Consider the following 26,521-nt stretch of genomic DNA (forward strand, 5'->3'; position numbering starts at 1 on the left):
GAGCAATAAGGATTGAACAGGCACATGGAAGGCATGAACAAGCCTCCCATTACCCATAACAACCTGGTATATTGATTGCCCATGCACACAAGTTGAAGAGGGAGGGAAATGGTGCTGTTACACACTATGAGAATTGCTTGGGTGCTATACCCAAGGTGGACTGGATTAAGCTCATTATATTTTTACTATCTTTTACTATCCCTTGAACTTCTTTATTTGTTCCACAGGTAGCAGAGTGGGGCATTCAGAAACTTGGTCTCTCGAGGTATGCAGATCAGTTGGCAGGTACATACAGTGGAGGCAACAAACGCAAGCTGTCCACTGCCATTGCACTGATAGGGTGTCCTCCTTTAATCCTTCTGGTAAGTAGCTTTGTGGTGGAGAAATCAAATAGTTCATAGAGCAGCTGCTTGAGTCCAGTGGAATTATCCAAGACTGTAGATACAGTAACGGCTGGTGCAAAAACCTGGTGTGTTCAACATCTCTGACTCTCTAAAGCAGAACTGACTAATCATGGTTTTGTTCTGCTTTCCTTTCTGTTCACATGGAATATCTGTACGCTATTTTCTCACAGTGGAGTTGAGTATCCTCAAACGGCTTGTACCTCCTACTTGCTCCATGGAGACAGGGCCATGCAAATTAATGTCTTTCCCATAATCCCATGGGTGGTAGCCATACCTGCACTTCCAGTCCTGTCTTTTTCCTCACAACACAGCTTCCGCAGAACTCCATGGCTCTGTCATTTGAATTTATAGTTGAAAAAAGGAAGAATGTCAATGATCATCTGCCATTGAAGTAAACTGAACTGGCTATAGAGGCTTCTTTTGTTCATCTCACCCATGCCAAAGCCTGCCTGACCCGGCAGGTGCAGAGAAGACAAAGCCTGCCCAATCCAGTAAAGCTACCCTTCTCTTGCCAATGAGACTACTAGCCCAGCACACACACTCCCATTGAGCTTCTGCTGAAAACCTGGAAGCATTTTTATTTCATTTCATTTTAATTTATTTAAAGCCTCTCCTCCCTCTAAGGAGTTAACAGAGAGTGAACCCTTGCCTCGACTGACAGATTGGTGAACTCCAGTGCAGCCAAACAGTACACCAGGTGGGTGGGACCTAGAGAGAGGTTGCTGGGAATTCTGGGAACAAGAAGGGTGGTCTGTGTTGGAGAAGCGTGTGCAGAAAGGCTTAGTGAGGGGCATGGAATTTTTGTTCTCTCATGGTCAAAGTCAGCATGGAGAGACAGGACTGCAGGAATCTTGATTCTCATCAGGTGTTGGGTCTGTTTTCAAGAAAAATGGGATTTGGCATAGGGAAAGGTTTCTTAGTCAGATTTTGCATTAGAAACTTAGATATTACTTTGTGTGTTTGTGTTGCCTATTCCTGATACTGTTTACTGTTTACCCACAACATAATTAAAATAAGATACACTATCCTACGCCTAACCCATCTAGGGCGTTGCAAAAGACTCTGTAAACTTTTAAGTGGGCCTAAATGCAAACTGAAATTGAAGCCTAAGACAACCTATTTTTGTAACCTACTAAGTATTTTTGGGTGCATTTAAAACCTAAAAGCCTCAGACAGAAGCAGTCTGTAGTAATTGAATAAAACTGGTTTTTTGTTCTTGTCTTTTTACAAGCCTCTCAGAGTTGGTTTTTAACTTAAGAAAAAGGGAGGGCAGAAAGGGGATTTCTCTGGTGCAAAAGTGTCCTCAAGCGCTCAGCTATCAGTTTTCTCATTACATGTATGCCTACACGTGGACAGTTTTTGTACTTATCCAATAGCAAAATAAAGAGAGTTTTCCCTGGGATTCCACCCCAAGCCCAGGGAGGTTCAAGCTCTGTCGATAAGAGGGGTGGCAGCGACAGCATTTTAATGCTACCGGAAATATAGATTAGTTTTATGAGAAGCCCAGCCAGGCAGCTCACCAAAGATGATCCAGCATTCCCCCGCTCCCCACATGAACTGCTCTGAGACAAAGGATTTAATCCACTGCACCTGCCTTTCCAGTACAGTACTGCTCAGGGAAGTTCATGAAAATAGTATAACAATCAACAATGTAACATTAGTAAACTAACTAAAAACAGGAGCCTGATTAAAACTAAATTCAAAAGTTGCAAATTAAAAACCTACCCGATATAGGTGTAGATAAAACACTAAAAAGCCTCTGTAAAAAGAAGGGTTTTCAGATCCTTTAAAAAAAAATCCTGAGGAATTAACAAACACAAGGAGCTCAAATCATACAACCCAGCATGCTTGCTCCTGGTAAAGTCCTACCAAAAGGTTGGGAACAGGATGGTGCCTGACCCAGCACACTCTCTCCCTGAGAGGTGTAGCTAAGTAATTTTGGAGCCTGGAGCTAGTGGATCACTGAGGGTCCCCTTGCAAAATAAGCAGCAAATAAATAAATAGAAAGAAAGAAAGAATGAAAGAAAGAAAGAAAGAAATTCCTTTTTATAAATAAATAAAAACAGGAAGGCAAGCACAGATTGAGGCAGTAGAGCACTCTGCCTCAGCCAGCTCCTCCCACCCGCTGAACAGCTGAAGGATCCACACACCTTCTTGATCATTCATCACAAACCTTTCTGGCAGCTTTACTGCAGTAAGGGAAAAGTTATTAAAAATCAATGCATTGACTGATCTCCTTCAAATTAAATACACAGAGCTCTCCCACCCTGCCCTATATCTGTACTCAATATCAAAGACATATGCCAAGCTATTTCAGGAGATCTAAAGGGTGGGGCAAAAGGGGGAGTGCTTTATTCTTTTATATGAAGACAAAGAGCAGATTCCTCCACATGGAGTTGGAATGATAGTCCAAGGGGAGGCTTCAGTTCCAGAAGTTTTTGTAATTTTCTGCCTTGAAACAAGCCACTTATAGGACTTTTTTGATGGTTTGGGGGGGGGGGAAGCATTCAAAATGTATTTTAAATCAATGGATTGATCAATCTGCTTCAAATTAAATAGAGAGGCCTCCCATCCTGCCCTACATCTGTGCCTAATATTAAAGCCCTACTCCAAGTCATTCCAGGTGATCTAAAGGGTGGGGCTAAGGGGGAGTGCTTTCCTCTTTTTTATGAAGGCAAAGGGCAGATTCCTCCACATGGGGGTGGAATGATAGTCCAAGGGGAGGCTTCCATTCCAGGAGCTTTTGTAATTTTCTGCATGAAACAAGCCACTTATAGGACTTCTTTATGGTTTTAGAAATAAACCAAACATCTACTTAAAATCAATGCATTGACCAATGCACTTCAAATTAAATATACAGAGCCCTCCCACCCTGCCTGTATATCAAAGCCCTATAGCAAGTCATTCCATAAATATACAAGGAGAGAATAATCACAAAAGGGAAATCCCATACCTTCCATTGCTGGCTCTGAGGAGGAGGCAGGCACAAGCTCAGCACACCAGTAGGTGGGGGGGGGGCAGGGCACAGCAGGGCAGAGGGTGTGCACAGCACTCTGGTGGGTGGCCAGTGCTGGCCACTCTGCCTCATTTCTTCATTGCTGCCTGCTGGCAGCCTGCCAGTCCACATTGGAGAGCTTCAGGGAGGTTCGCAGAGAAGCCTCCAGAAGCCCTGTCCACCCACCAAACACCTGATAGTCGGGCAAGGGAAGCTGTAGCCGGCAACCTGCCCTAGCATGCGTGGAGCCTTCTAATGGCAGGCAAGCCTCCTGATCAGAGCTAGCCCCATGCTGCTGGCACACAGGGCACAGAGGAGGCATCCCAGAGTCAAGACAAGGGAGGCAGGTGTACTGGGGCGCTCCAGGAAAGAGAGGCCACCAGGCCAAAGACCTGCACCCGAAGACCTGGCCTAATTGAACCTCTGCCCTCACCCCACAATTTGACTGAGGGTTGCAGCAATGCTTCCCATAACATTGGGGCCTTGACCAGAGACCATCACTATGCCTCAGTAAACATTAATTTGGTTCACAATTTTTAACACTAATTCCATCAATTCTTGCTATCAACCAACCATATTTAAATTTTAAATTCTGTCCTGAAAAACAGGGGTCTCTGTGTAGGCTACAGCAGGTATCAGAGTAGCTGAACTACAAAATGTGTTCGCTCTCCTCTCATTTTTGCCTCCCTCCTTCACATTCAAGGTTCCAGAGGGAAGATAGTGATTGGCTAGAGAACCCTATTTCCCTAAGCTGTTGCAGACAAACTGAAGAAAAGCAGTGGCAGGAGCAGCCACTTCCACTGACTTCATTTTACAGAAGTAGTATGTGCCAATGAAGGAGAGCTGGTCTTGTGGTAGCAAGCATGACTTGTCCCCTTAGCTAAGCAGGGTCTGCCCTGGTTGCATATGAATGGGAGTCTAGAAGTGTGAGCACTGGAAGATATTCCCCTCAGGGGATGGGGATAGAGCCGCTCTGAGAAGAGCAGAAGGTTTCAAGTTCCCTTCCTGGCTTCTCCAAGATAGGGCTAAGAGAGATTCCTGCCTGTAACCTTGGAGAAGCTGCTGCCAGTCTGTGAAGACAATACTGAGCTAGTTAGACCAATGGTCTGACTCAGTATATGGCAGCTTCCTATATTCCTATATTGATGGAGTGTACTATCCGGAAAAAAGATCCATATGGTTGTTTCTCTGTTTTTTTTAGCTGCTTGTAGTCACCAACCTGATTTGAACCAATTATAACCATGCCTGGAAACCCCTTGAAAAATGGACATAACTCATTGCTAAAAACTTAGAAATGCTTTCTTTGTTCTTATAGGATGAGCCAACAACAGGAATGGACCCTCAGTCTCGACGCTTCTTATGGAACTCAATTGTCAGTGTGATCAGAGACGGAAGAGCAGTGGTTCTAACTTCACACAGGTAATAGCATAGAAATCAGCACTGGAATCAAGGACCTTTGTTGCTCACCCTTTTGGCTGAGCCAAGCACTCAGAAAAGGCATGTGGTACAGTCCTTCTGGGAATGTACCACTGCAGGCGAGGGGACCGCATAATAGAATGCTATCATTTAAAAACTATCTAAAGGTGGAAAGCAAGCCATTCTGGAGACCTTCCTCACATTTCCCCCAGTAGCTTTCTATGTGTGCTTTTTTAATGTGGGGGAGCATTCAAATATGAGATCCTCTGCTTTCACTCTCAAGTTGTACAATACCAGGACTGTATGGCAAGCTTTTTCTGAATGTTAATAGGCTATAAGAGTAGCTGAAGTATAAATATAGTCGTTAGTGGTTCGGTCCTTAGCAGTTTTACTTATTAATTATGTAAAGATGAAATCCTTCAAACATGATTTGTTGAATTCCATCAAAGTCCCAATACCTGTGCTGCATCTTCAGGCATCCTAGAGTGTAGAGGTGAAGATAAAAGCACAATTTGTCTGTTCCTTTCTTGTACTGTATGGTCTTATGCCAGGGATTCTCAGCCTTTAATCACAGAGGGTGTCTTTAGATCAAGAAAACACCCGTATCTCACCAATTGTAATTCCGGGCTTGTTGAAACATGAAACGTCTTCCCATGTGGATTTTGGGCAGAGTGGTCAGATGGGGAGCACCAGCCTTGTGCTATTCTTGGAGCACCACCTGCCAGCCGGTGCTTCTTTTTCCATCTCTTTTCATGACCATTTAATAGTCCTCATGAAAAGAGATGTGAAATTAAGTGCTGGCTGGCAGCTGCTGCTCCAAAAATAGTGAGGAAGGTGCTCCCAAACAGAGTTTCTTCAGAAGCAGTTGCAGGGGTATGGAGCCTTCTCAAGAATCCATCCTCACTAAGACAGGAGCTTTTAAAAAATAATAATGATGATGATACAATAAATCAAAGTGTGGAAAAGTCCATCGGGGTGTGTGTGTGTGTGTGTGTGTGTGTGTGTGTGTGTGAGAGAGAGAGAGAGAGAGAGAGAGAGAGAGAGAGAGAGTTTTGAGCTCTCTGCTATGCATTCATTAGCTGTCTTTAGATTAGAAATTCTTGACATCAGTATTTCCCATCTATAAAATATGTATTTCCCCCCTCAGAATGTCTTCATGCTTTATTCCTTAATATGCTGCATATGTGTGTTGGTACATGCGATTTAACATGTAAACTGCAAGTGCATCATCTAGTTGAATTGTACACTCTTAGCTCTTCTTTACAGAGTTGGAAACTAGATTGTGTAATGATGGTCTGCATTGGGCAGTATCATGTATATGGATGTATATTGCTTGCTGGCACGAGTCTGAAACACATGGAATAGCTATACATTTTAATACAGCTTTTCCTGTGGGTGCCGCCCCTTCACTCCTTGGCTCACTCCCAGGTCTACGGTTCTTAGAACTGGTTCTACATTGACAGTTGGGATTCAGGATGGGTCCCTGTTGGGGATTGTTATTTTATTTCCCCCAGTAGGTAAACAGCAGAGCACTAGCGAAGAGCACACACTCCAGTTATAGTCAGAGTAGTTAGCACAGAGTTTAGTTGTTGCAGCTATTTAGAGAAAACACATGGAGATTCTTGTAGAACGAAATACTAAGTATTTATTGGTTAAGTACACTTTGGATAGGAAAGACCTAATCCTAATCTAAAGGACTACATAATGAATAGGTAAAGAGGGAGAGAGATGTTTCCATCTGCTCTCTAAGAGGAAAGGAAGGATTGTAAGTCTCAACAGGAAATACCTGAAGAGTAATATCAGGGGTCATAGAGCAGAGACAGGTAGAACAGTTAGGAAGACCCTTGCTTACTACCTCTACTCCCAGTGCCCCTAGTGGTCATTAGGATAGTTGGTACAAAAGGTCAGTGCACTGGGACTCCATCTCCAACAGTCCCAACTCTTGACATAAGGCTTTGCATAAATAGATTTTAATTGGGGCCACAAACGTGCGTTTTTGCTTTTGCTATAAGCCTGAAGTACTGCATGCGTTTTTCTTTTCTTTTTTTCTTTTCTTTCTTTCTTTATTGCAAGCATGGAGGAATGTGAGGCACTCTGTACACGCCTGGCAATCATGGTTAAGGGGACCTTCAAATGCCTGGGCACCATCCAGAACCTCAAATACAAGTAAGCTGAATATCTGTCCTTCATGTTTAGAGAATCCTGCATTAATGCTTCTAAGGCCATTTCTATGTGTGTGCAGGGAGTAAGATCGCACTTGAAATGTCCACTAAAGCTTTGAATATCCCGTACTGTATTGCTATATAGAAGTGGCATCAGTGAGGAAAGCATGTCTGGGTATTGCAGATGCAATCCACTGAGTTCTCCTATGCAAGTCACACTAAAATGAATGAGAAGCGATGGGAAAGCATGGTATAACTGTACTTAGGGGCATCACTGCGCCCCAAACATATCCATTTCATACCAGATTGTCATGCCGTCTCTCAATGAATCCCGGGAATTGTATTTTGGTGAGAGGTTTGAAGATTCTCAGCCGTGCCTCAAAATACTAATAGTTTCCATGATTTCCTGGGGGAGAGATTATGATCATTAAGCCTCTTGATCTGTGGTGGAAATATGCACCACAGGGAGTGTGCACATGAGCAGCCAAACCCAAGCCCGGTGTGCAACGCTGGGATTTATCCCAGTCTTGCTGCTGCTGCTGCGGCTCGCAGCCCAAGTTTTTTACCCAGCCTTTTACCGGGCTTAGAGGGCACAGGAGCACCCTCTAGCCTGGGGCCAGGATCATGTGTACGCTTGGGTTTGCAGCTCAAGTGCTTGTAGCTCCAGTGCAGTGCAGTGTAGCTCCAGTCAGCTGCCTAGAGTGCCCGACTCATGGGGGATTCCCCCAATGCACCATGCTCATTGCGCAGCACATTCATTATGGGATATCTGGAGATCCTTGAAGCAGCGCGGATTGTGTGAGCACATGGTCCGCGTGTCCCACCAACACATATGGATCATCGTGAGGAAGGTAGGCTAGTCCCTGCCTCCCCCACCCCCCGCCTGGTCGCCCAGTTGCGTGAATAGCCTTAGGGGGTCATTCACTTGCTGCTAGTCAGTGTAGAAAATACTGAGGTAGATGGGCCAATGGTTTGATGTAGCATGTATTTATTATTATTTATTATTATTATTATTATTATTATTATTATTATTAAGTACACTTTGGATAGGAAAGTGTTAATTATTTTTTAAAAAAATCAGATTTGTTCTTATATTTTTTTAAGCTCGATATTTTAATGTGTCTTTTTTATAATCTTGTTTTTAAATTTTATTGTGAGCCGCCTTGGGAATTCCTTAATGAAAGGCAGGGTATAAATTTAACAATAAATAAAAATAAATAAATTTAAACATATTGAATGAATCTGATATTTGCTCCTATTAAACACACCCTATATAGAGCAAATATCAAACTGTTTAGTTATTGTGTCATTTTCCCCCCTAAACCAAGTTCCTAAAAACAGCATAGAAAGCAAAATCTGTTTTATGTTGTAAACTGCCCAGAGACAGAAGTTTGGGGCAGAATACAAATTTGAAAAATAAATAAAATAAACTATCATTTATAATAGCTATGATTCAACATGTTAATTACAAATCAGTGTATGGATACTGGTCTCCTGTGGGTTCTGTCTGCACAAACTCAATTTCTTATACTGTAGTCACACTGATCATATGATTGCAGTCAGCAATCTCTGAGCATTTCACTTTCTGTGGGTTTTTTTAATGTAGAAGTCAGTACCTCATTAAAGAAATACTAGCCTTCCTGCAATGTCCCTTGCATGCATTTGGAAATGTCTCCCCATGTTGGTCCATCTTGGCCATGTCCTGCACAAATAAATAACTGACAGAGGACTGTGCAAGTTGGAAGAATCAGAAACCTATGTCGAAATTCCTGTCCCCACCACAAGGCAGCTGATCGTGGGGCAATTGCCCCAGATAGTAGGGTAGTGGGAGTTCTTTAAATGCCAACACGGCACTGGCGGCGTGAGGAAAACTGGGCGATTGCAGAGAATCTTGAGAGCGTCCAGGAGAGCTGGTGGGGAGTGACATGGGAAATGAACGTGAAGCATCTGGGAAGGATGTCTGGGGGCTGTAGTTCCTCCCAGAACTTCTCCCATAGGAGGGGAGGAACCTTCCACTGGGAGAAACTACAGCCCCCAGGGATCCCTAGGCTTCTTCCAAGCCACCCCACGCTCATTCTCAGCCTCCCCTGAGCTGCTCCCCACCCTTCACCAAATGCTCCCAAGATTCTCTGTGTCTGCCCAGCTTTCCTCCTGCTGGGTGCTGGGTCTACATTTAAAGAGCCCCCACCCCACCCCCTACCATACTACTTGGGGCAATTGCCCCACAATTGGCTACTGTCTCATGGTGGGGGCCAGAATTCCAATGTGGGCTTTCAATTCTTCCAATTTGCACAGTCCTAATTAATAGATGCTTATCCCTGTATGAATAATAAATTGTCACTTCATAAACTATGGTATTTCACAGATATGGAGATGGCTACATTGTCACAATGAAAATCAAGGCCCCTAAACCTGGATTGCCTCCAGATCCAAGCCTTGCTGAACACTTCATACAAGTGAATTTCCCAGGCAGCATACAGAGGGAAAAACACTATAACATGCTGCAGTACCAGATATGCGCGTACTCACTGGCCAAGATCTTCCGGCTGATTCTCTCCAACAGGGACAACTTAAATGTGGAGGAATATTCTGTCTCACAAACTACCCTAGATCAGGTATGTTAAAATATGCTGAAAATGCCAACATTCCACCTAGAAACAAATACAGTATTTTTATAGTTTTAGTAACCTAGGAAGCTGCCATATACTGAGTCAGACCATGGGTCTATCTAGCTCAGTATTGTCTTCACAGACTGGCAGTAGCTTCTCCAAGGTTGCAGGCAGGAATCTCTCTCAGCCCTTTGGTAGTTTGTTGGTTCAATAAAAAAAAATCTTGTCCTATAAAAAAATCTTGTCCTATCTTGGAGAAGCCAGGGAGGAAACTTGAAACCTTCTGCTCTTCCCAGAGTGGCTCCATCCCCTGAGGGGAATATCTTCCAGTGCTCACAATTCTAATCTCCCATTCATATGCAAACAGGGTGGACACTGCTTAGCTAAGGGGACAAGTCATGCTTGCTACCACAAGACCAGCTGTCCTCTGGTCTTGTGGTTTTGAAAATGATCAGATAACAGGCAACATGTTGGCAATATTTTATAAAGGTTATATGCTTCTCTATTTCTGTCCAGTATAAATTAAGCTTAAGCTGCATAGTGGAATCAAATATGGTGTTTATTTAAAGAGGAGATAAGTCTTTCAAAATTACCCTGCAGAGTAGCATGGGTGTGGTGAATGTCATGACCAATGGAGATGAGCAGCGATACCTTTCCAAGGTTTATGGAGTTATTAATTTTTTAGTTATACAGAGGCTCTGGATTTCCTTGCAATGCAATTCTAATTATAGACTTCTCTGTTTCCCTTCTACAGGTTTTCGTGAACTTTGCTAAACAACAGATGGAAGATGAGGAAATTCCTCTTCACCCTCGTGCAGCTGGAGCGAATAGAGAGGTGAAGGTGACCCCTGCTTTCTCATGACACACAACTGCATAGAGGGGCTCGGCAGCAGATAAAACAGAGAGTCCAACAAGAGAGGGCCATGCCATAGCAGGCTACTACAAATACTGAATAAACTCACAAGTGCAATAGTAAAACAAAACAATGTGTTACTTTGGGAGCACTCACTACACACAGTGGGGTCAAATAAGTAGGTTTGGTTTGATGAAAAATCCTTTTTCAGTACAACCATAGCATGCACATGTGTGTGTACTTTTTATAAACTAAGTATGCATGTCCCATCACTTCCTAGTTATGTTCGGCACCAAAAGCAGAAACATCACAGGTGTTGAACTGCCTGTTAGAAATGACAGGCAAGAAGTACTTTTCAGGCAGTATGTCTTCCTCATGGGTCTAATCTGGAGTAAGGGGTAGCGATGTGCACAGAACTGATCCAGCATTCCTTGTCTGGAGTGCCCAACAGGTTCCGTGGAGTGGCGTCCAAGCCGATTCAAACACGGGCCGGGGGGGTGCTTAAGAGGCAGGGAAGGCGCTGCTTACCTGCCAACCCCTGCCCCACTGCTTTTCTCCTACCGGTGCTTTCTCCAAAAGCAGGTGGGCAGGACAGCAGTGTCCCTCTCTGTGCCCCATCTGGATCGCCATGCAAATGACCAACGCACATGCACATGCATCAGCCATTTGCATGGCAACACAGAACGGGGCACAGAGAGGGACGCTGCTGTCCTGGCCACCCGCTTTTGGAAAGAGCACCAGTGGGGGAAGGGCAGGGGATAGCAGGCAGGAAACACCTTGCCTGCCTCTTAAGGGAACACACACACTGGTTCCATGCACATCCCTAGTAGGGGCCTTGATGAAAGTACCCTCTCTCACTCCTAGCCTTGCTTTGCCTCACTTCTCTGCTGCATGCTCATTCAGGGGTGTAGCAAGGTTGGAGTGGACCCAGAGACAAGATTTTAAAATCACCCCCCCCCCGAAGCTCAGCTCCTGAAGTAAAGAAATCTTAAATGAGGCTGAATAGTGGTAACAAAAAGCATAGTAAAATTGTGGCACATATAACCTATGTGCCACAATAGAACAACATCCTAAATTATTATTTTAAAGGTTTTGTAAATTGTGGATGATGCAAGTCATTTAATGATACTAGAGAAAGACATGCTGCTTTGGTAGCTCCAGGTCTTAACACTCACATCAATTTCAGAGGATGGATACAACTGAAGGAAGCCCGGGTGGGTGCACGGCTGGGGGAGTGCCTCTGGGGGGCCCCCAAGGCAGTGGGCCCCCTGGCCCTATTATAGTTAGGACTCCCCTGGCCCTGTTATAATTACGCCCCTGTGCTCATTGCACAGCTCTAGTCATGATGGTAACAAGTAATGTGAGGAGGATGTGAGGATTAAAGTGAAAGGAATATGCTGATTAAATAACCATAAACAGTACAGTAATATCAGTGGTGTTTGACTTTCTCAGGGTTTGGGTTTTTTCTTTTGCTTGGTTTGTGTTTAATTTTAAGCAGTTGTTTAATTTGGTTTGTGTTTAATTTTAAGCAGTTGTCCTACCAAGACCTCTTTATAATGCAAAGATGAAATGCCATATGTTACAAGTTTCAATGTCAAAACACCATTGGCAGTTGCTTACAAACCAAATATCACAGCAATGCTGTGATAGATACAGTGAGCACTTGTCCATTATGCAATGCAAGGGAACCGTACCAAGCTGTGGTTTATACATATGAAGGAGGGGCCTGCTGTATGAGTGGTGAGAACTAAGATAATTTTACACTTCTGCAAATTTCTTTCCAGTGTCAGTATGGTTAAGGAGTCAATGTATATAGAGAAATTAAAACCAGATATTAATGTTAAGGAGGAGGAGGTTTCAGCTATGAAATGTATTTGTCTTTGAAGGGTTAATTGTTCCTTCTTGCAGCTTGTATGTGATCCTCACTCTTGTCTTCCCTGCTTTAATTGCTAATTTGTTGCAGCTGTTATATTGCTCTCCCTCTTTCCTTCTCCGCCAACTGTTTATCTTGCGAGAGAGGACTTTATGCAGGCTGTGATATTTGGTTTGTAATCTTTGTTTTGACGTTGAAACTGGTTTTGTTTTGTTTTGTTTTAACTTGTAACATCTGGTGTTTTATCTTTGCATAATAAAGAGGTCTTGGTAGGAGGATTGCTTAGAGTCAATATGTGCATCGCCAACTTATCCTGTTGTTATTTTTACAACAGGAGCTGTGTAATGTGATGGTAATACTGAGATCTTGTATTGGTGACAATTGTTGGTTTTTTGTGTTATGGTTTGTTTCTCCTCACTGTGGGCAGCTATATTTATAACTGTTTGGATGCAGTTTCTTAGATGGCCAGCAGATGTTGGTGCTCAACATAAAGTGTGGCATCAAGTCGATTTTGACTCTTGGCACCCACAGAGCCCTGTGGTTTTCTTTGGTAGAATACAGGAGGGGTTTACCATTGCCTCCTCCTGCACAGTATGAGATGATGCCTTTCAGCATCTTCCTATATCGCTGCTGCCCGTGGAGATTCAAACCGGCAACCTTCTGCTTGTTAGTCAAGCATTTCCCCACTGCGCCACTTAAGGTGACTTATAAGCACTGTGAAAAAGAAAGGAGGCAAGGACCTGAGAGACATACCAGTAGAATGTTGGAAAGACAAACAGCCAGCAGCAGCCTGACCCTCCATTGAAAGCAATGGCACTTATTTTAAGAACTATTAAATGAATTTAAGCTTCTGAGGTAGCAGTTTTCTGTATAGGGATACAGTATACATCAGGTCTGAATTTTCTAAACCTTTAACTGTTCCGGAAGATGAGGGGAAGTGTGGGTTTTGGAATGTGAGCAACCAATCCATGGCACGTGCTAGAAATTATTTATATTAGACTGATAGTCATCCCCTAATTCTGGACAAACGTATTGACTGTGACTAAATCAATGAGCTCACATGGCTCCCACTGTCACCTATGGTACTGACACAATTCTGTGGATGCACAGTGTTCCCTGTAAGAGGGAATCCCAGATGTTGTTGACTACAGCTCCCAGAATCCCTAGCTGCAGTGGGCTTTGGCTGAGGATGCTGGGAGTTATAGTCCACAACTTCTGGGATTTTCTGTTAGAGGGAACACTGGATGCACAGGGAACTTAAACTGCCAAGACCTTTGTTGCACTCACAGTTTATTTCTGCAAAATCATTTTAGTTTATTTCTGTAAAAGCCTGTCAGCTGCTGGGCTGAAAATTCCAAAGCTTGGATACTACTTAAGTCCACTTGGCCTAATTAAACATACCAGTGTTGGAGTTCACATTTGTGCCATTTCCCCCACAGTGAAAATGTATGCGTGATTTAATCTAGGCCTAGCTCGTACCATATGTAATTCTCACTGAAGTCAATAGAGAACAATGTGGAAGAGATGCCAAAGGTGCTATTACTCTTGACACAAATGTTTAGATTTATTTAGCAGGGGCTTCTCATCGTTTTACGCTCTAAATCAGTAGACTATATTGTTTGTGTGTTATATGTTTTAATGCTATAAGCCACCCTAAATTACTTTGTTAAGGGTAAAAATGATAAATGGCTTTTCTGTTTATCTCCAATACTGGAGATTAGCAAATTAAATCTCATTTATCTTTGTTATCTGTTATCTTTGTGGAATGATTGCTGCTGGGAAAGGGAACCACATGGGAAGCTTCTGTCTTTCCACATGATCTGATTACATTTTAACTTCACCAACATAATTACACTGTCCTGGTGTTAAAACCCATTCCTAAATTACGTAAGTAGGAGGTCATTTACATAACTCCTGTAATTGTGATTTCCTTTCCCAACAGCAATCATGTCATCAAAATAGCATAGTTGAATATGCTATTTAATACCTTCCCATTAAATATTATCTTGAATATTTAATAGGAAGGTCAGTGGCTCAACCTATGTAAAAATTTGAACCAGGCCTTAAGTCATTGGCCTACATCCAAACTAAGTTGCATGTAGGGAATACTTCTGTGTATAAAAGGGAGGAGTGATTTTCAGTGATCCTCTCACTTTTCTTTGCTGCAGTACCTATGCCTCTCAAAAATAAGTTCCCCTGGTCCCAGAATCCTCAGGGACACATTTTTGAAAGGCACAGGAGATTGCTGAAGGAAAGGGAGGATGACTGAAAATTGTCCCTCTCCATTATGAGCATGCAGAAGCATTCTCACATACAACTCTTAGTCTGGATATAGGACACTATCTGTGATTTGCTGTTTTTCATTTTCTTGGTACTATTTCCCAAACTATCCTCTCAGGTACAGTTTGCTGCACAATGAAGACTTCTGGAGGGAGTCAAAGAGATATATGACTGTTATATTTGCCCCCCTGCTAACTGGGCAAAGAGGCACCTTGTTAATGTGGTGATTCTCTTTATTTAGCAGGGGGGATAGTAACTGGCCCAATCCACCCCCAGCACCGTACCTCCAGTAGCTGTTGCTGGTGATGTTTCTTTTTAGATTGTGAGCCCTTTGGGGACAGGGAGCCATCTTATTTATGTATTTAGTATTTCTCTATGTAAACCACTTTCGAAACTTTTGTTGAAAAGCAGTATAGAAGTTGATGTTGTTTCATTATCTTGGTAATATTTCCCAAACTATCCTCTCAGGTACAGTTTGCTAAACAATGAAGACTTCTGGAGGGAGTCAAACAGATATCTAACATTTCTATCCTCTAGGGGATGACTTTTTAAAACTTGAACAAAGTTGTTTTATTGGATAAACAGTGTTATAAAATGTCAACAACCAGGTGCAATGTATGATGTATTGCTACGATTATTTCGACTGAATTCAAAATATAACCTTGAATTTATTGCATAATCTCTCTTTACAAATTGTTTCAAAAAATTTCTATACATTGTTTCTAGAGAAATAAATCTTGTCAGGAAACAGTCCTTTGTTGACAAAATAGTTATCAGAAGTGTGTAAGACAATGTTGCATTCATTTCTTGATATGATTTGCAGAGAACCTTCTTGAAACACACTGAACACTCTATGGAGAAATACAACACAGGGAGGTGCTCAATATTTTCTTGGACTCTGACAGAAGTACAAGGGTCTTTTGAGGATTGCAGGGCTCTTGTTTACTACTACATGTGCAGCCCAATCCTATGCATATTGACTTGAAAGTAAGTCCCATTGAGTTCAATGGAGCTTATTCCCCCAAAAATGTGCATAGAGTTTCAGCACAAAAAGTTTTATGTCTTTCAAGATTTAGAAACATAATAATTATATGATATAGTCTCTTGGAACTGTTAGCACTCCATACTGTATTTAAGGGGGTGCAGAATGTTTGAATGCTTTCCCCACATGAAAAGACTTCCTGAATGTAGAAAACTAACACATGGGGAGAGTGCCTTATATTTTAGTTTATATAGGGAGTTTTCTTACATTGGGAACACTGACATGTGCAACCCCCAAGTTACAGTCTGAAATGGAATAGTCAAAACAGGGCTGTATCACAATATTCTCAATGTACAGACAAAACTTTAGAATTGAGAATAAAGGTCTATCTAACGCTTTAATCTACATTATGAAGCATTTGCCTACAGCTCCAGCTGATCTAGGTAGTCCATCCAGTTTTCTTTGCCTTTGGATACAGTCTAATTGGATGACTCCCTTGCCTTTCTCTCATAACAATCCCATTGTGGAATTTCAGACAATTTCATAGCAAATGCTGCTACTTCCTCTGTCACGTGACCCAGCCAGACTTATACGAAAAGGCTTTCCTCTTGGCAACAGAAGATACCTTGGCCAACCAGGCTTTAGTTAGCCCTGAACACCCTTTATGACCAAGGGGGCAATAAGAAAAGGGGAGTCGGTTCAGTAGCATTGAGAAATGTAGCTTTTGAGTCCATGGAATTTCTCACTGCAGAGTAGATTCAGTATGCACCTGGAAGACCTCACTTAAAATTATCTGCATGTCACAATATCTTCTTTGCCTGTGCTTCTGTCCATATGGGCTCATCTGTTTTACTTCTTACAGCTCAGTAGAAAAAGTCTTGTTCTTACAATAAGAAAGGAATTATAGACATTCTAAGGCTAGGATAATCCTTAAACTCTCGTATATAGGTGCAATGCTTATCCTTTGCCCAGATGGTCATCTGAATGAAACAAAGTAAAGTGAATAATCCCACTATAAGAGAGAGAGAGAGAAATAAGGTCAATATTCTTACAAAAACTCTGAGAATAATAGTCCAAAAATTTACAAACCAAGAAGATTACTCACCTGGAACGCACTGAGTCATGATAGTAAAACCAATCCATGTCCCCAGCTGTAATAGCCAAGAAAATTCAGAACTATTTCACATGATTACAATTGCTAACACAATCTAATTCCTTGAATAATACAAACAAATCTATTTCTAACAATTTATAAAAACAAAAGCAATAAATAATAGAAATACAATTATGCACACAATTAGAAAAGCAATCAATTATTTGGATGTGGCCTGTAATGCAGAGGGCACACTTTCTTGCAGGACTGTAACTAGACATAGCTACATGAAAGGCAGACTTCATACACATATCCTTTCAATTTCTGAGACAAATGCATGCCCCCATAGTAGTAAAAATACAATTAAATAATTTGCTAGCCTCTAATGGCATCCCAAAGCTGGGCCAGCCCTGACATTATATGAAAAATGGAATGGGGCAGATGCACAATCCTCCAAACCTGCTACCAGAAATATTTCCATCTATACAAATTAGTTGATTTATCTATTTCCACATGCAATTTTTAAAAATGATATTTTATTGTATTCTTTCTTCCATTATCCTTGAAAGGAAAATGTTAAACACAGTACACAGAACTTATATTACTGGAGACATTTTTATATAAAACACATGCAATAATCTTGGGAAACACCATTCAATTTTTAGTCTACTTTTCAGTAGGTTTTATGAGACTGGCATTCTTTATGAGATTGGCATTCACCTGGCATTCCGTGCATGTATCCATATGTCCGCCCCCGCCCCCATCAACTTCGCAATGCCTGGACCAATAGGAACCAAATAGGGTACAGTTATAGGGACACCTCAACAGCATAGTTTCTAATGATGTCATCCACCCCAATTTAAGATGGCGGATGCATAAATGTTTGAGGAGCAATTGGGCTAATGTGAACCCCCTAACTGATTTGAACTAAATTTGCTACACCTGTAGGGACACATAGGGAGGCCCCGAGTAGTTTGTGATGATGTTATCCACGCCGATCTAATATGGTGGATGCATGAACATTTGAGGCACAAGTGGGCTAACTTGTGGACTATCTAACTAATTTAAACCAAATTAGGTACAGCTGTAATGAGTGACACACAGAGACACCTCAGTGGTGTAGTTTGTAATGATGTCATCCACCTCCATCCAAGATGGCCAATGTGTGAACATTTGAGGCACAAGAGGTTTAACTTGTGAACCACCTAACCAATTTGAACCAAATTTAGTCCAGTCGTAGGGATAGTGAAAGGAAAGTAGGCAGATTAGTTCTTACCAGAACAACTTGTTCAAGGATTTCTTAATAAGTTTAGGTTTATAGCAATACTAAATGTCGTACATTATCAAGCAAAATCTAACATGTTGCCCGATGATTAAACATACATACCTCATAAGTATAGTTAGGGCAGGACACAAAATAAAACAACCACGTGAAAGGATTCTTTGTTGGATAAGGGATCTTACAGGTCTTGGATCCTGTTAATTAAAAGCAACACAAACATTTAAAACAAACTGTATTTTCTGTATTGTATACCTTTTTGTATAGAAGGCTAGAAAAATAATGCAACATTTTCCTATAGAATGTGGCTTGACTCGGTTGCATGAATAGTCTCGAGCTACTTTGCTGGTACCATTACATAAGTGCATGTGGTCTTTGATGGTGGTACACTTGGCTCAGGACTGTATAACCTGTTCTACACCTGGTTGTGGGGTGGGAAGAAGACCTCTCTTCATCAGGAGGCTGTATTAATCTACTTTCAGCTAGGTGGCTTTTTGGAACTGACTTGGAGCAAAGAAAGTGGGATGGAGTGTATCAGACCTAAAGCCAAGGAAATTGCCATATCCTAAAAGTTGTTCTATATTATCTACCAGCTTCCAACATACCAGCCCAACATCCTATCCCATTCTAGAGTGGCCATGAAAGAGAACTCAGAATGGGGCACACATACTTGATTCTTAATTAATGGAGTCACTGCAGGCAGCAGGTTTTATTAGCTATCTGATAGGGTCTTGAGTTTGTCTCTTTATTTTCTCCTATATGTCTATCATTCACTGGTATGAAGCATAGTGTTCTTATCACCATATTGTAAATGAAGGACTGAGATTGAGTGATGGTGGCTTACATAATGAGCAGGGGTCTTCTCTGTACTGAAGATGTTCACTAGTCAGTCTTTTAGGCACTGTGCTAGACAAGCTCTCGGAAATAGTCCTGTGTGATACTGCCTTTAAACAAGAGGGCACTGGACATGGATATGAGGGGTAGGCTGCTCCAGAAGTGTTCTGTGTATTTTTGATACACTTCCTTAAAGAAGAAGAAAATCTCATGCTTTAGGAAACTGTGTTAGGGAGATCACTGCTTCAACCCAATAGTGCTGCACTCTTACAAAAGTGCTCTGCTCCTCCTCCTCCTCCTCCTCCAGTGTCTATATGTGGACCTACCTTCAAAGACAGCGTTAGGGCATAACTGACTGGCTAGGATTAGGCAGTCTCTGTTGTGATATATCTGTCACTTCTTGTGATCAAAAATGTGACCAGAAGCACTGCAAACCTGATTGCTACAAGTGGCAGATGACCTATGCCAGTCAGTACAGTAGGCCAGACTTTCTTAGGAGGTATGCCTTGCAAACGCAGCCTGTTCACTCACATATTTCTTTACTCAAGTCCAAAGTAACTTCAAAAAAGATTAGAAACAAGAACTCAGCTTTTACCATCTCTCCTCAGATTACTAAGTGCAAGATGGATAGAAAAGTTTCCAGCTTCACACGTCTGCAATGAAAGAGAGAGAGAAAATACAGTGACAACAAAAGCAGCTTTAAACAGGAAAGACTCTAAACATATTTGTCCCAGTCCAGCAAACACAGTTCTGACATAGACTTCACTATGCCCCTATACCAGGGGTGTCAAAGTGTGGCCCTCCAGATGATATTGGCCTACAGCTCCCATCATCCCTGATTACGGGCCCCTGTCAATGGGGATGATGTTCTTGCAGGCCAAGAACAGCTGGAGGGGCACAGTTTAATACCCCTTCCCTATACAATGTTTTGACTCCTGTTTGGTATATATAGTCAATGCTGATGCAGATGCACAGCTGGACATACATTCTCATCCATATAGCAATGCTCATGTGAGCCCCACTGAACTGGCTGGTTGCACCTTTTGATCCTCATGACGGCTGTGCATCGCCATCTAGAGCCATTAGCTGCTGCATGCAACTTAGTTGCCCAAAATGACAGCTGGACAGGGATCATTTCCTCAAAAAGAACAAGTTCTGATGGTCCATTTTCCACATTGTCCAGACCAAAGCAGTAGAGTTTGCTCCATCTCCATCTGCACAAAAGCCCTGATCCAATTTAAGTCAAGGCTCTGTCTGTGTGTGTGTGTGTATATACACACACACCCAGTTAGATACAAAGCAACAGTATCAATCATCTATTTGCTAGGGGGGGAAAGGTGAAGGACCTGTTCCTCTTCTTAAAAAGCTGACCTGTCCTACAGCAGAGTATCTGACTGGCTTGTGCGCATGCTGTCGCTTGTATGCATGATTCCTCATTCACACACAGAAGCCTCCTTCTGTGTGAGCTCTACTTCTGCATTAGCATGCCCTTAGATTAGAGCAAAAAACCCAACAAAAAAACTAGCTGCTGCTGGAAATAAGAATTGCCTCACCAAGGATGCAATTTCTACAGAGGAACTTGGAAGTTACTTCTGTGCATTGGCCTGACTCACATTTGGGGACTGTAGATTTATAATGATCTTTAGAATATGTGAAGGGTTGCATGGTCATGAAGAAGTTGCAGTTACAGTTTTCTTGTCTAATTTACTTATTAGAAGATGTGTTACATTATCTAAATATTCAGGGTAGCTTACTAATACATTTTCAATACGAACACTGAAAAAATCCACAAAAGCATACAAAACCACCGATTACAAAACAAGCTGAAAAAGACACACATCTTCATATGTAACAATTCATTAACTAACCATTCATTACAGCTTCATATGTAGCAATTCATTAACATTCTAACATGCCTTATCTAACCTTGGGCTTTTTTCCAGTAAAACGTTAACAGGATGGACATGATCAAACCTCGTTAAAACTCTATGCTGTATCTTAAAAATTCAGTTTATATGCTGACACCTGTAAGGAAGTCGTCTCAGAAAAGGGTCTGTAGCATGTCTGTCCAAAAACAGACTGAAGGCAACTTTCTAATATAAGGGACGTGGAGTGTGCAACCCCTGATCCAACAGGGAGTTAATGCATGGTGCAAATGCACATACATCTCTTTCTGTTGAAACCAATGAGAGGAACTCCATGTGAGCATTGAGTTGCCATACCCATAATAATTGCTTTATTTCGACTTTAATGTGACTTCAGTGGTTTAATGCATTTATTTTAGCCATTTTGCTTAATTTCATTTTGCTTAATTTCTTTCTTGTCTTATGTAAATAAACAGCCCAAAATGGAAGTACCTAAAGTGTAACAACACACACTACCCTGAGTTCGATAAAGGAAGGGTGGAATACAAATGCTAAAGCTAAAGCTAATCATCATCATCATCATCATACCTCTGAAACCTCTGGACCTCTGCAGCATTCCAGAATTTATGGGGGTATTCTTTTCTACCTGATCAATCATTTCCTAGCCCTTAAAAAATATTGCCTGCTCCCTATGATATCTAAATTCCAGTAAAGGAAATTTCTTACAATGTCATGTTTTAAATCTACAATGTACTTACCAGAAACATGATCAGAGCAATATTGACCTGTTTTTGTCCATAGGCTACAAAACAAAATATTTTTGAGGGTTCCATTTAGCACTCAATTAGCATTCTCAGTTCTTATGTAAATATTTTTTAAAGTATTTTGCTACTTACAGGGTGGTGTATAAAGAGGGTGGTTGATGTAATAAGCAAGCCAGGCAGCAAATCCCCAGTAATAGAAACAATTCTGTTTAAAGAAAGGGGGGAAAGGCAGTCATGGATGGATTTGTTACTATTTTACATTATAAAGGATCAGGAGGCAGATCTTATCTATGGGCAGAGTGGGCAGCACTCATCTTACCTTTCTCAGTCCGCCATGTTGTCTCTGCCTCCATTTTGTGTGCCTACTGTCTCCCTCTGTTGTTCCCTGCTGCTCTTGCCTGCAGCCTGCTGCTGTGAGGTGGGCAATGGTACACCAACCTCAAATAAAAAATGAAAATCCCCAAATCTTTTAAAATATTAATAAAGCAGAAGCCAATAAGTATGCTCACTTTTGTTTTTGCAAAGTGGGTGGTCCTAGGACTGCCCTATAAATAAATCATTTGGACTAGGCTGATTGACTCCTCAGGCAGCCACAGTGCCCAGAGCATGTGGAAGTCTTTTTCTTTTAGCTACTCAGAAGAATCCAATCACCATTTTGGCTAGAGAGCAGGTATGCCGGCTGGCTGTTGAGAAGTCTGATCTTTTGCTGGCTTCTTTGTGTCTGTTTGGAGGGGAGGAATGCAACCTCTGCTTTCTCTCCCTTGCTCTCTAATCTGATCTTTATGCAAAGCATTATAGCCCATTCCCAAAATGACGTGCCATAAAACACTGGAAGGCAAACTGTAAGACTGGACTAATTAGATTAGAAACTGGCATAAGAAGCCAGTAAACTGCCTTTCATATAGAATCCAAAGGTAGTTTACAAAAGTTAAAATTAAATAAAATTAAATAAAAATCCGTTGAACAATAAAAACCATAAAACACCAAGAACTGACCAAAAAATAAAAATAAAAAAAAGAGCTGAGAGGCCTGGAAACCTCTAAGAGGTAAAAGCCCAAACAAATAAAAAGGTCTTTCATTGTTTTTTGAAAGCAGCCACATATGTCAAAGAACGGACATTCACTGGGAGAACATTCCCGAGCCTGGAGGCAATAAAAAAGAAGGGCCTGTCTGAGTGCACGACAATTTAGCCTCTCTCTACATCAGCACATGGAGCAAATACTCCTCTGACCACATTGTTGGGTGGGCAAAAACTCTTGAGAACAGGCGGTCCTTCAGACATCCAGGGCCCAAACCATTAACGGTTTTAAAGCTAATAACCAGCGCCTTGAATTGGATCTGGAAAGAAACTGGCAGCCCATGCAGCTCTTTCAAAATAGGTGTAATATGCTCTGACCAGCAGTTTCAGAGAGACCCCTGGCAGATGCATTCTGCACCAACTGAAGCTTCCAAATATTCTTCAAGGGCAGCATAAATGCATTAGAGTAATCCAGCCGTGATGTGACTAAGGCATGGGTGATCGTGGCCAGAGCTGCCTTCTCAAGAAAGGGATGCAGCTGGCACACTAGCTGAAGCTGTGCAAAGGTACCCCTGACCACCTTCTCCAGCTGAGCATCCAAAAGCAGAGCTGGTTCCAGCCACATCTCCAAGCTATGCACCTGCTCTTTCAAGGGGAGTACAACCCCGTCCATAGCTGACTGAATCACTGTATCCCAATTGGCTTTTCTACTGACCAGCTGCACCTCTGTCTTGTCTGAATTTAACATCAGTTGGCTAACCTACTAATTAGATTAGACACTGGTATAAGAAGCCAGAAAGTTATTATAGGGTACATGCATGGATTTCGGAGTCCAAACTGTTTTTCAAATAATTGCAGAAGTGGCTTTCCATGTAGGTATGGTGTAGAGAAGGAATGGCTTCTGTTGGAAGGAAAATAATTTTTAAAATCCATTTGCAATGGAGAGAGCTAACCAGGTTTTTCTCTGCATTGTAGCCAGTAGGGGTTTTGGTTCATTGGGCAAAGATTAAGGAAGTGATCTCTGTTAAAAAAAACATTTCTTGCTTGCTAGGATGTACAACCAGGCTAAGTGCTGGGCACCCACGAATCTTTGCTTCCCATGGTGTCCTCTATGTTACAGGAGATGGTTCATAGTTGCGGCAAGCATCATGGAAAACCCTGTGGTTTTTCTATTATTTACATATGCATTTTTTAAAAAGGCAGGCAGAGCTGCCCTTGTAACTTCTGAATGGATTTGTTTTCCACTTTTGTAGCTGGTCTCTGCTTTATCTGTAGCTTATATAATTTATTTACTGCTGTGTGTCCTCTTCCATGAAACAGACTTCACTGGAAAGATGAAGCAAAATCTTCCCTTTGCTCTGAGTCTGGGTGGCCCAGCCCTCATGAAACAGTGAGGGCTGGACCACCCAGAGTCAGAGCAAGGAGAAGATTTTGTGTCTCATTACATCTGTCACCAGGTGCAGTGCTTTTACTCTTTCCCACACAGTAAATGCGGGGGCAGAGAAGGAACCTGCAAAGTCCCCCCCCCCCACCTTGTGGCCCAGCACGGTCAAGTTGGGCAGAATCGGGGGATGAGGGAGAGTTGAGCCCCACTCCCCCTGGCTGGCCCACCAGCCACATGTATCTCCTGACCCCCAGGCTGCAAGGAGCCTGTATTGATTCACTGCAAGTAGCCTGTATTAAGATTCTCTCGCTTGTTGCTGAACAGGGGGTAGCTTCTTATTCTTCCCTGTGCCATGTGGGTCAGAGGGCTCATGGCGGCGCTGATTAGCGGCCTCTTTTGTCCACCCTACTTTTCTCTCCCCCACCCCCCCATGCTCTCTGATAGGGAACCTGCTAAGGTATCCCCAGCTTGCGAGAGATCCATGCCAAGTTGTAAAAGGGGGGAAAGATCACTGGTAGAAAGGATGAAAGTGGATTAGAAATTGGGCAGGAGCCCATATGTATGTCTGATCAGGAGCAAAGACAGGAAGCAACTGGGGAATTGCACCTGAGCATGCTGGGAGAAGGGGACGGATTCCAGCTATCTGAAAAACACCTGAGATTTCCTGTCTATTGGGAGCAAGGAGTGGAAGTTAACCCTCTGTGAGCCGTGTCCTCCTAAGCAAGGGAGAAAGTTAAAACATTAGTTAACACAAAATAACAGGAAAAGCTAACACATTACAACAATTTAAAATTTTTTAAACAATATTTTAAAACAGTGTTAAAACTATAAAAACAATCTTTAATTAAAAGCCTGGGTGAACAGATGCATCTTTAAAGACTTTTTTAAAACTGTCAGAGATAGGGAAGCTCTTATTTCAACAGGAAGCGCCTTCCAAAGCCTTGGGGCAACAGCAGAGAAGGCCCGTCCCCAAATAGCCAACAGACGAGCCAGTGGCAACTGCAGATGGACCTCACCTGATGATCTCAATGGGCGGTGGGGTTCATGGTGAAGAAGACATTATCTTAAATATCCAGGGCCCAAGCCATTTAGGGCTTTAAAGGTTATAACCAGCACCTTGTATTCTGCCCAGAAACTTATCGGCAGCCAGTGTAGCTCTTTCAATCAGGGAGTAACAGGGTCTCTCCTAGATGACCCAGAGACCAACCCGGCAGATGCCTTTTGGACCAACTGTAGTTTCCTGACTACATATAAGGGCAGTCCCACATAGAGTGCATTGCAGTAATCCAGTCTGGAAGTTACCAGCATATGTACCACTGTTCTGAGGTCGTTTATCTCAAAAAATGGACGCAGCTGGAGTATCAGCCAAAGCCGATAGAAGGCACTTCTAGCCACTCTCTCAACCTGGGACACCAGGGAGAGGCTTGTATCCAGAAGCACCCCCAGACTGCATACCTGTTCCTTCAGGGGAAGTGTGACCTAACAGGCAGATCAAACTCATCTCCCGAATTTCGACCCCACACAATAAGTACCTTCGTCTTATCTGGATTCAGTCTTAGTTTGTTATTCCTCATCCAGCCCATCATCGCCTCCAGGTAGGCATTTGGGGGAAGTAATGCCCTCTCCCAATGATGATGACATGGAGAAATAGATGTGGGTGTCATCAGCATACTGATAACACCCTGCACCAAATCTCCTGATGATCTCTCCCAGTGGTTTCATGTAGATATTAAACAACATCAGAGACAATATGGAGCCCTGGGGAACACCATACAAAAGTTCAGATTCTGAAGAGCAACCGTCTCCAAGGGACACCATCTGGAACCTGCCCAAGATGTAGAAGCAGAACCATGACAAAGCAGTGCCTCCCACTCCCAACTCCCTCAGATGCTCCAGAAGGATACTATGGTTGATAGTATCAAAAGCTGCCGAGAGGTCCAAAAGGACCAATTCCTCTGTCAATTCCCAACTGGATATCATCCATCAGGCTGACCAAGGCAGTCTCTACACCATAGCCTACCCGAAAGCCAGTCTGAAATGGGTCTAGATAATCAGTTTCCTCCAGGACTGTCTGGAGCGGGGAGGTTACCACCCTCTCAATTACCTTGCCTAGCCACTGAAGGTTGGAGACAGGCCTGTAGTTGCTCAACTCTGAGGGATCCAAGGTAGGCTTCTTCAGAAGTGGTCTAATAATTGCCTCCTTAAGACAAAGAGGCATCCTGCCTTCCCTCAGAGAAGCATTTATAATCTCTACCAGGCCCTCTACAACTACTCCCCTACCCAATAGTATAAACCTTGTTGGGCAAGGGTCAAGACAACAGATGGTAGGCCGCACTGTCCCAATCAGCTCATCCACATCCTCAGGAGTCTCAAACTGAAACTGATCCAACCTAACCACACAAGAGGAGTTGCTGGACATCTCCACATCAGACACTGAAGTAATTGTGGAGATGGAGTCTAAGTTGGCCTGAATACGAGAGATTTCCCCCAAAAAAGAATTCATTAAACACGTTGCAGCAGGTAACTGATTGTTCCAGATTCTGATTCAAGAGAGGAGGGGCACATGCTAGCCCTCTCACAACCCTGAATGACAACTCTAGCCATGAACTTGCAGAGGCAATACAGGCAGAAAAGAATCGCTTCTTTGCCGCACATATTGCCTGAGCATAGATCTTCAAATGCACTCTATGTTGCAATCTGTCGGATTCAA

At 42.5% G+C, this 26,521-nt stretch overlaps 2 protein-coding genes across 17 annotated transcripts in view; one reads left to right on the forward strand and one right to left on the reverse strand.

The window, feature by feature from the left end:
- The window catches only part of ABCA4 (ATP binding cassette subfamily A member 4), a 185,013-nt gene extending 174,023 nt beyond the window's left edge, over positions 1–10,990 (forward strand). The window contains exons 46-50 of the mRNA XM_053248322.1: positions 228–362; positions 4,715–4,818; positions 6,889–6,981; positions 9,343–9,592; positions 10,341–10,990. Coding sequence (XP_053104297.1) covers positions 228–362; positions 4,715–4,818; positions 6,889–6,981; positions 9,343–9,592; positions 10,341–10,448 — 690 coding nt within the window. The 3' untranslated portion in view covers positions 10,449–10,990. The remainder of the gene's footprint in view (positions 1–227; positions 363–4,714; positions 4,819–6,888; positions 6,982–9,342; positions 9,593–10,340) is intronic.
- A 4,250-nt stretch (positions 10,991–15,240) lies between these two features.
- The window catches only part of LOC128324358 (very-long-chain enoyl-CoA reductase-like), a 100,559-nt gene continuing 89,278 nt past the window's right edge, over positions 15,241–26,521 (reverse strand). For 11 of the 16 annotated variants that reach the window (XM_053248863.1, XM_053248860.1, XM_053248853.1 and 8 more), the window contains 6 exons: positions 21,542–21,614; positions 21,404–21,447; positions 19,370–19,433; positions 18,055–18,143; positions 16,680–16,725; positions 15,241–16,586 (listed from right to left, as the gene is read on the reverse strand). In XM_053248863.1, coding sequence (XP_053104838.1) covers positions 16,459–16,586; positions 16,680–16,725; positions 18,055–18,143; positions 19,370–19,433; positions 21,404–21,447; positions 21,542–21,614 — 444 coding nt within the window. In that variant the 3' untranslated portion in view covers positions 15,241–16,458. Of the gene's footprint in view, positions 16,587–16,679; positions 16,726–18,054; positions 18,144–18,790; positions 18,970–19,369; positions 19,434–21,403; positions 21,448–21,541; positions 21,615–26,521 lie in introns of those variants that run through there. The other 5 variants (XM_053248855.1, XR_008306808.1, XR_008306807.1 and 2 more) reach the window with 5 other exon arrangements.

Source organism: Hemicordylus capensis, chromosome 4 (genome assembly GCF_027244095.1).
Source record: "Hemicordylus capensis ecotype Gifberg chromosome 4, rHemCap1.1.pri, whole genome shotgun sequence".
NCBI classification, from domain to species: domain Eukaryota; kingdom Metazoa; phylum Chordata; class Lepidosauria; order Squamata; family Cordylidae; genus Hemicordylus; species Hemicordylus capensis.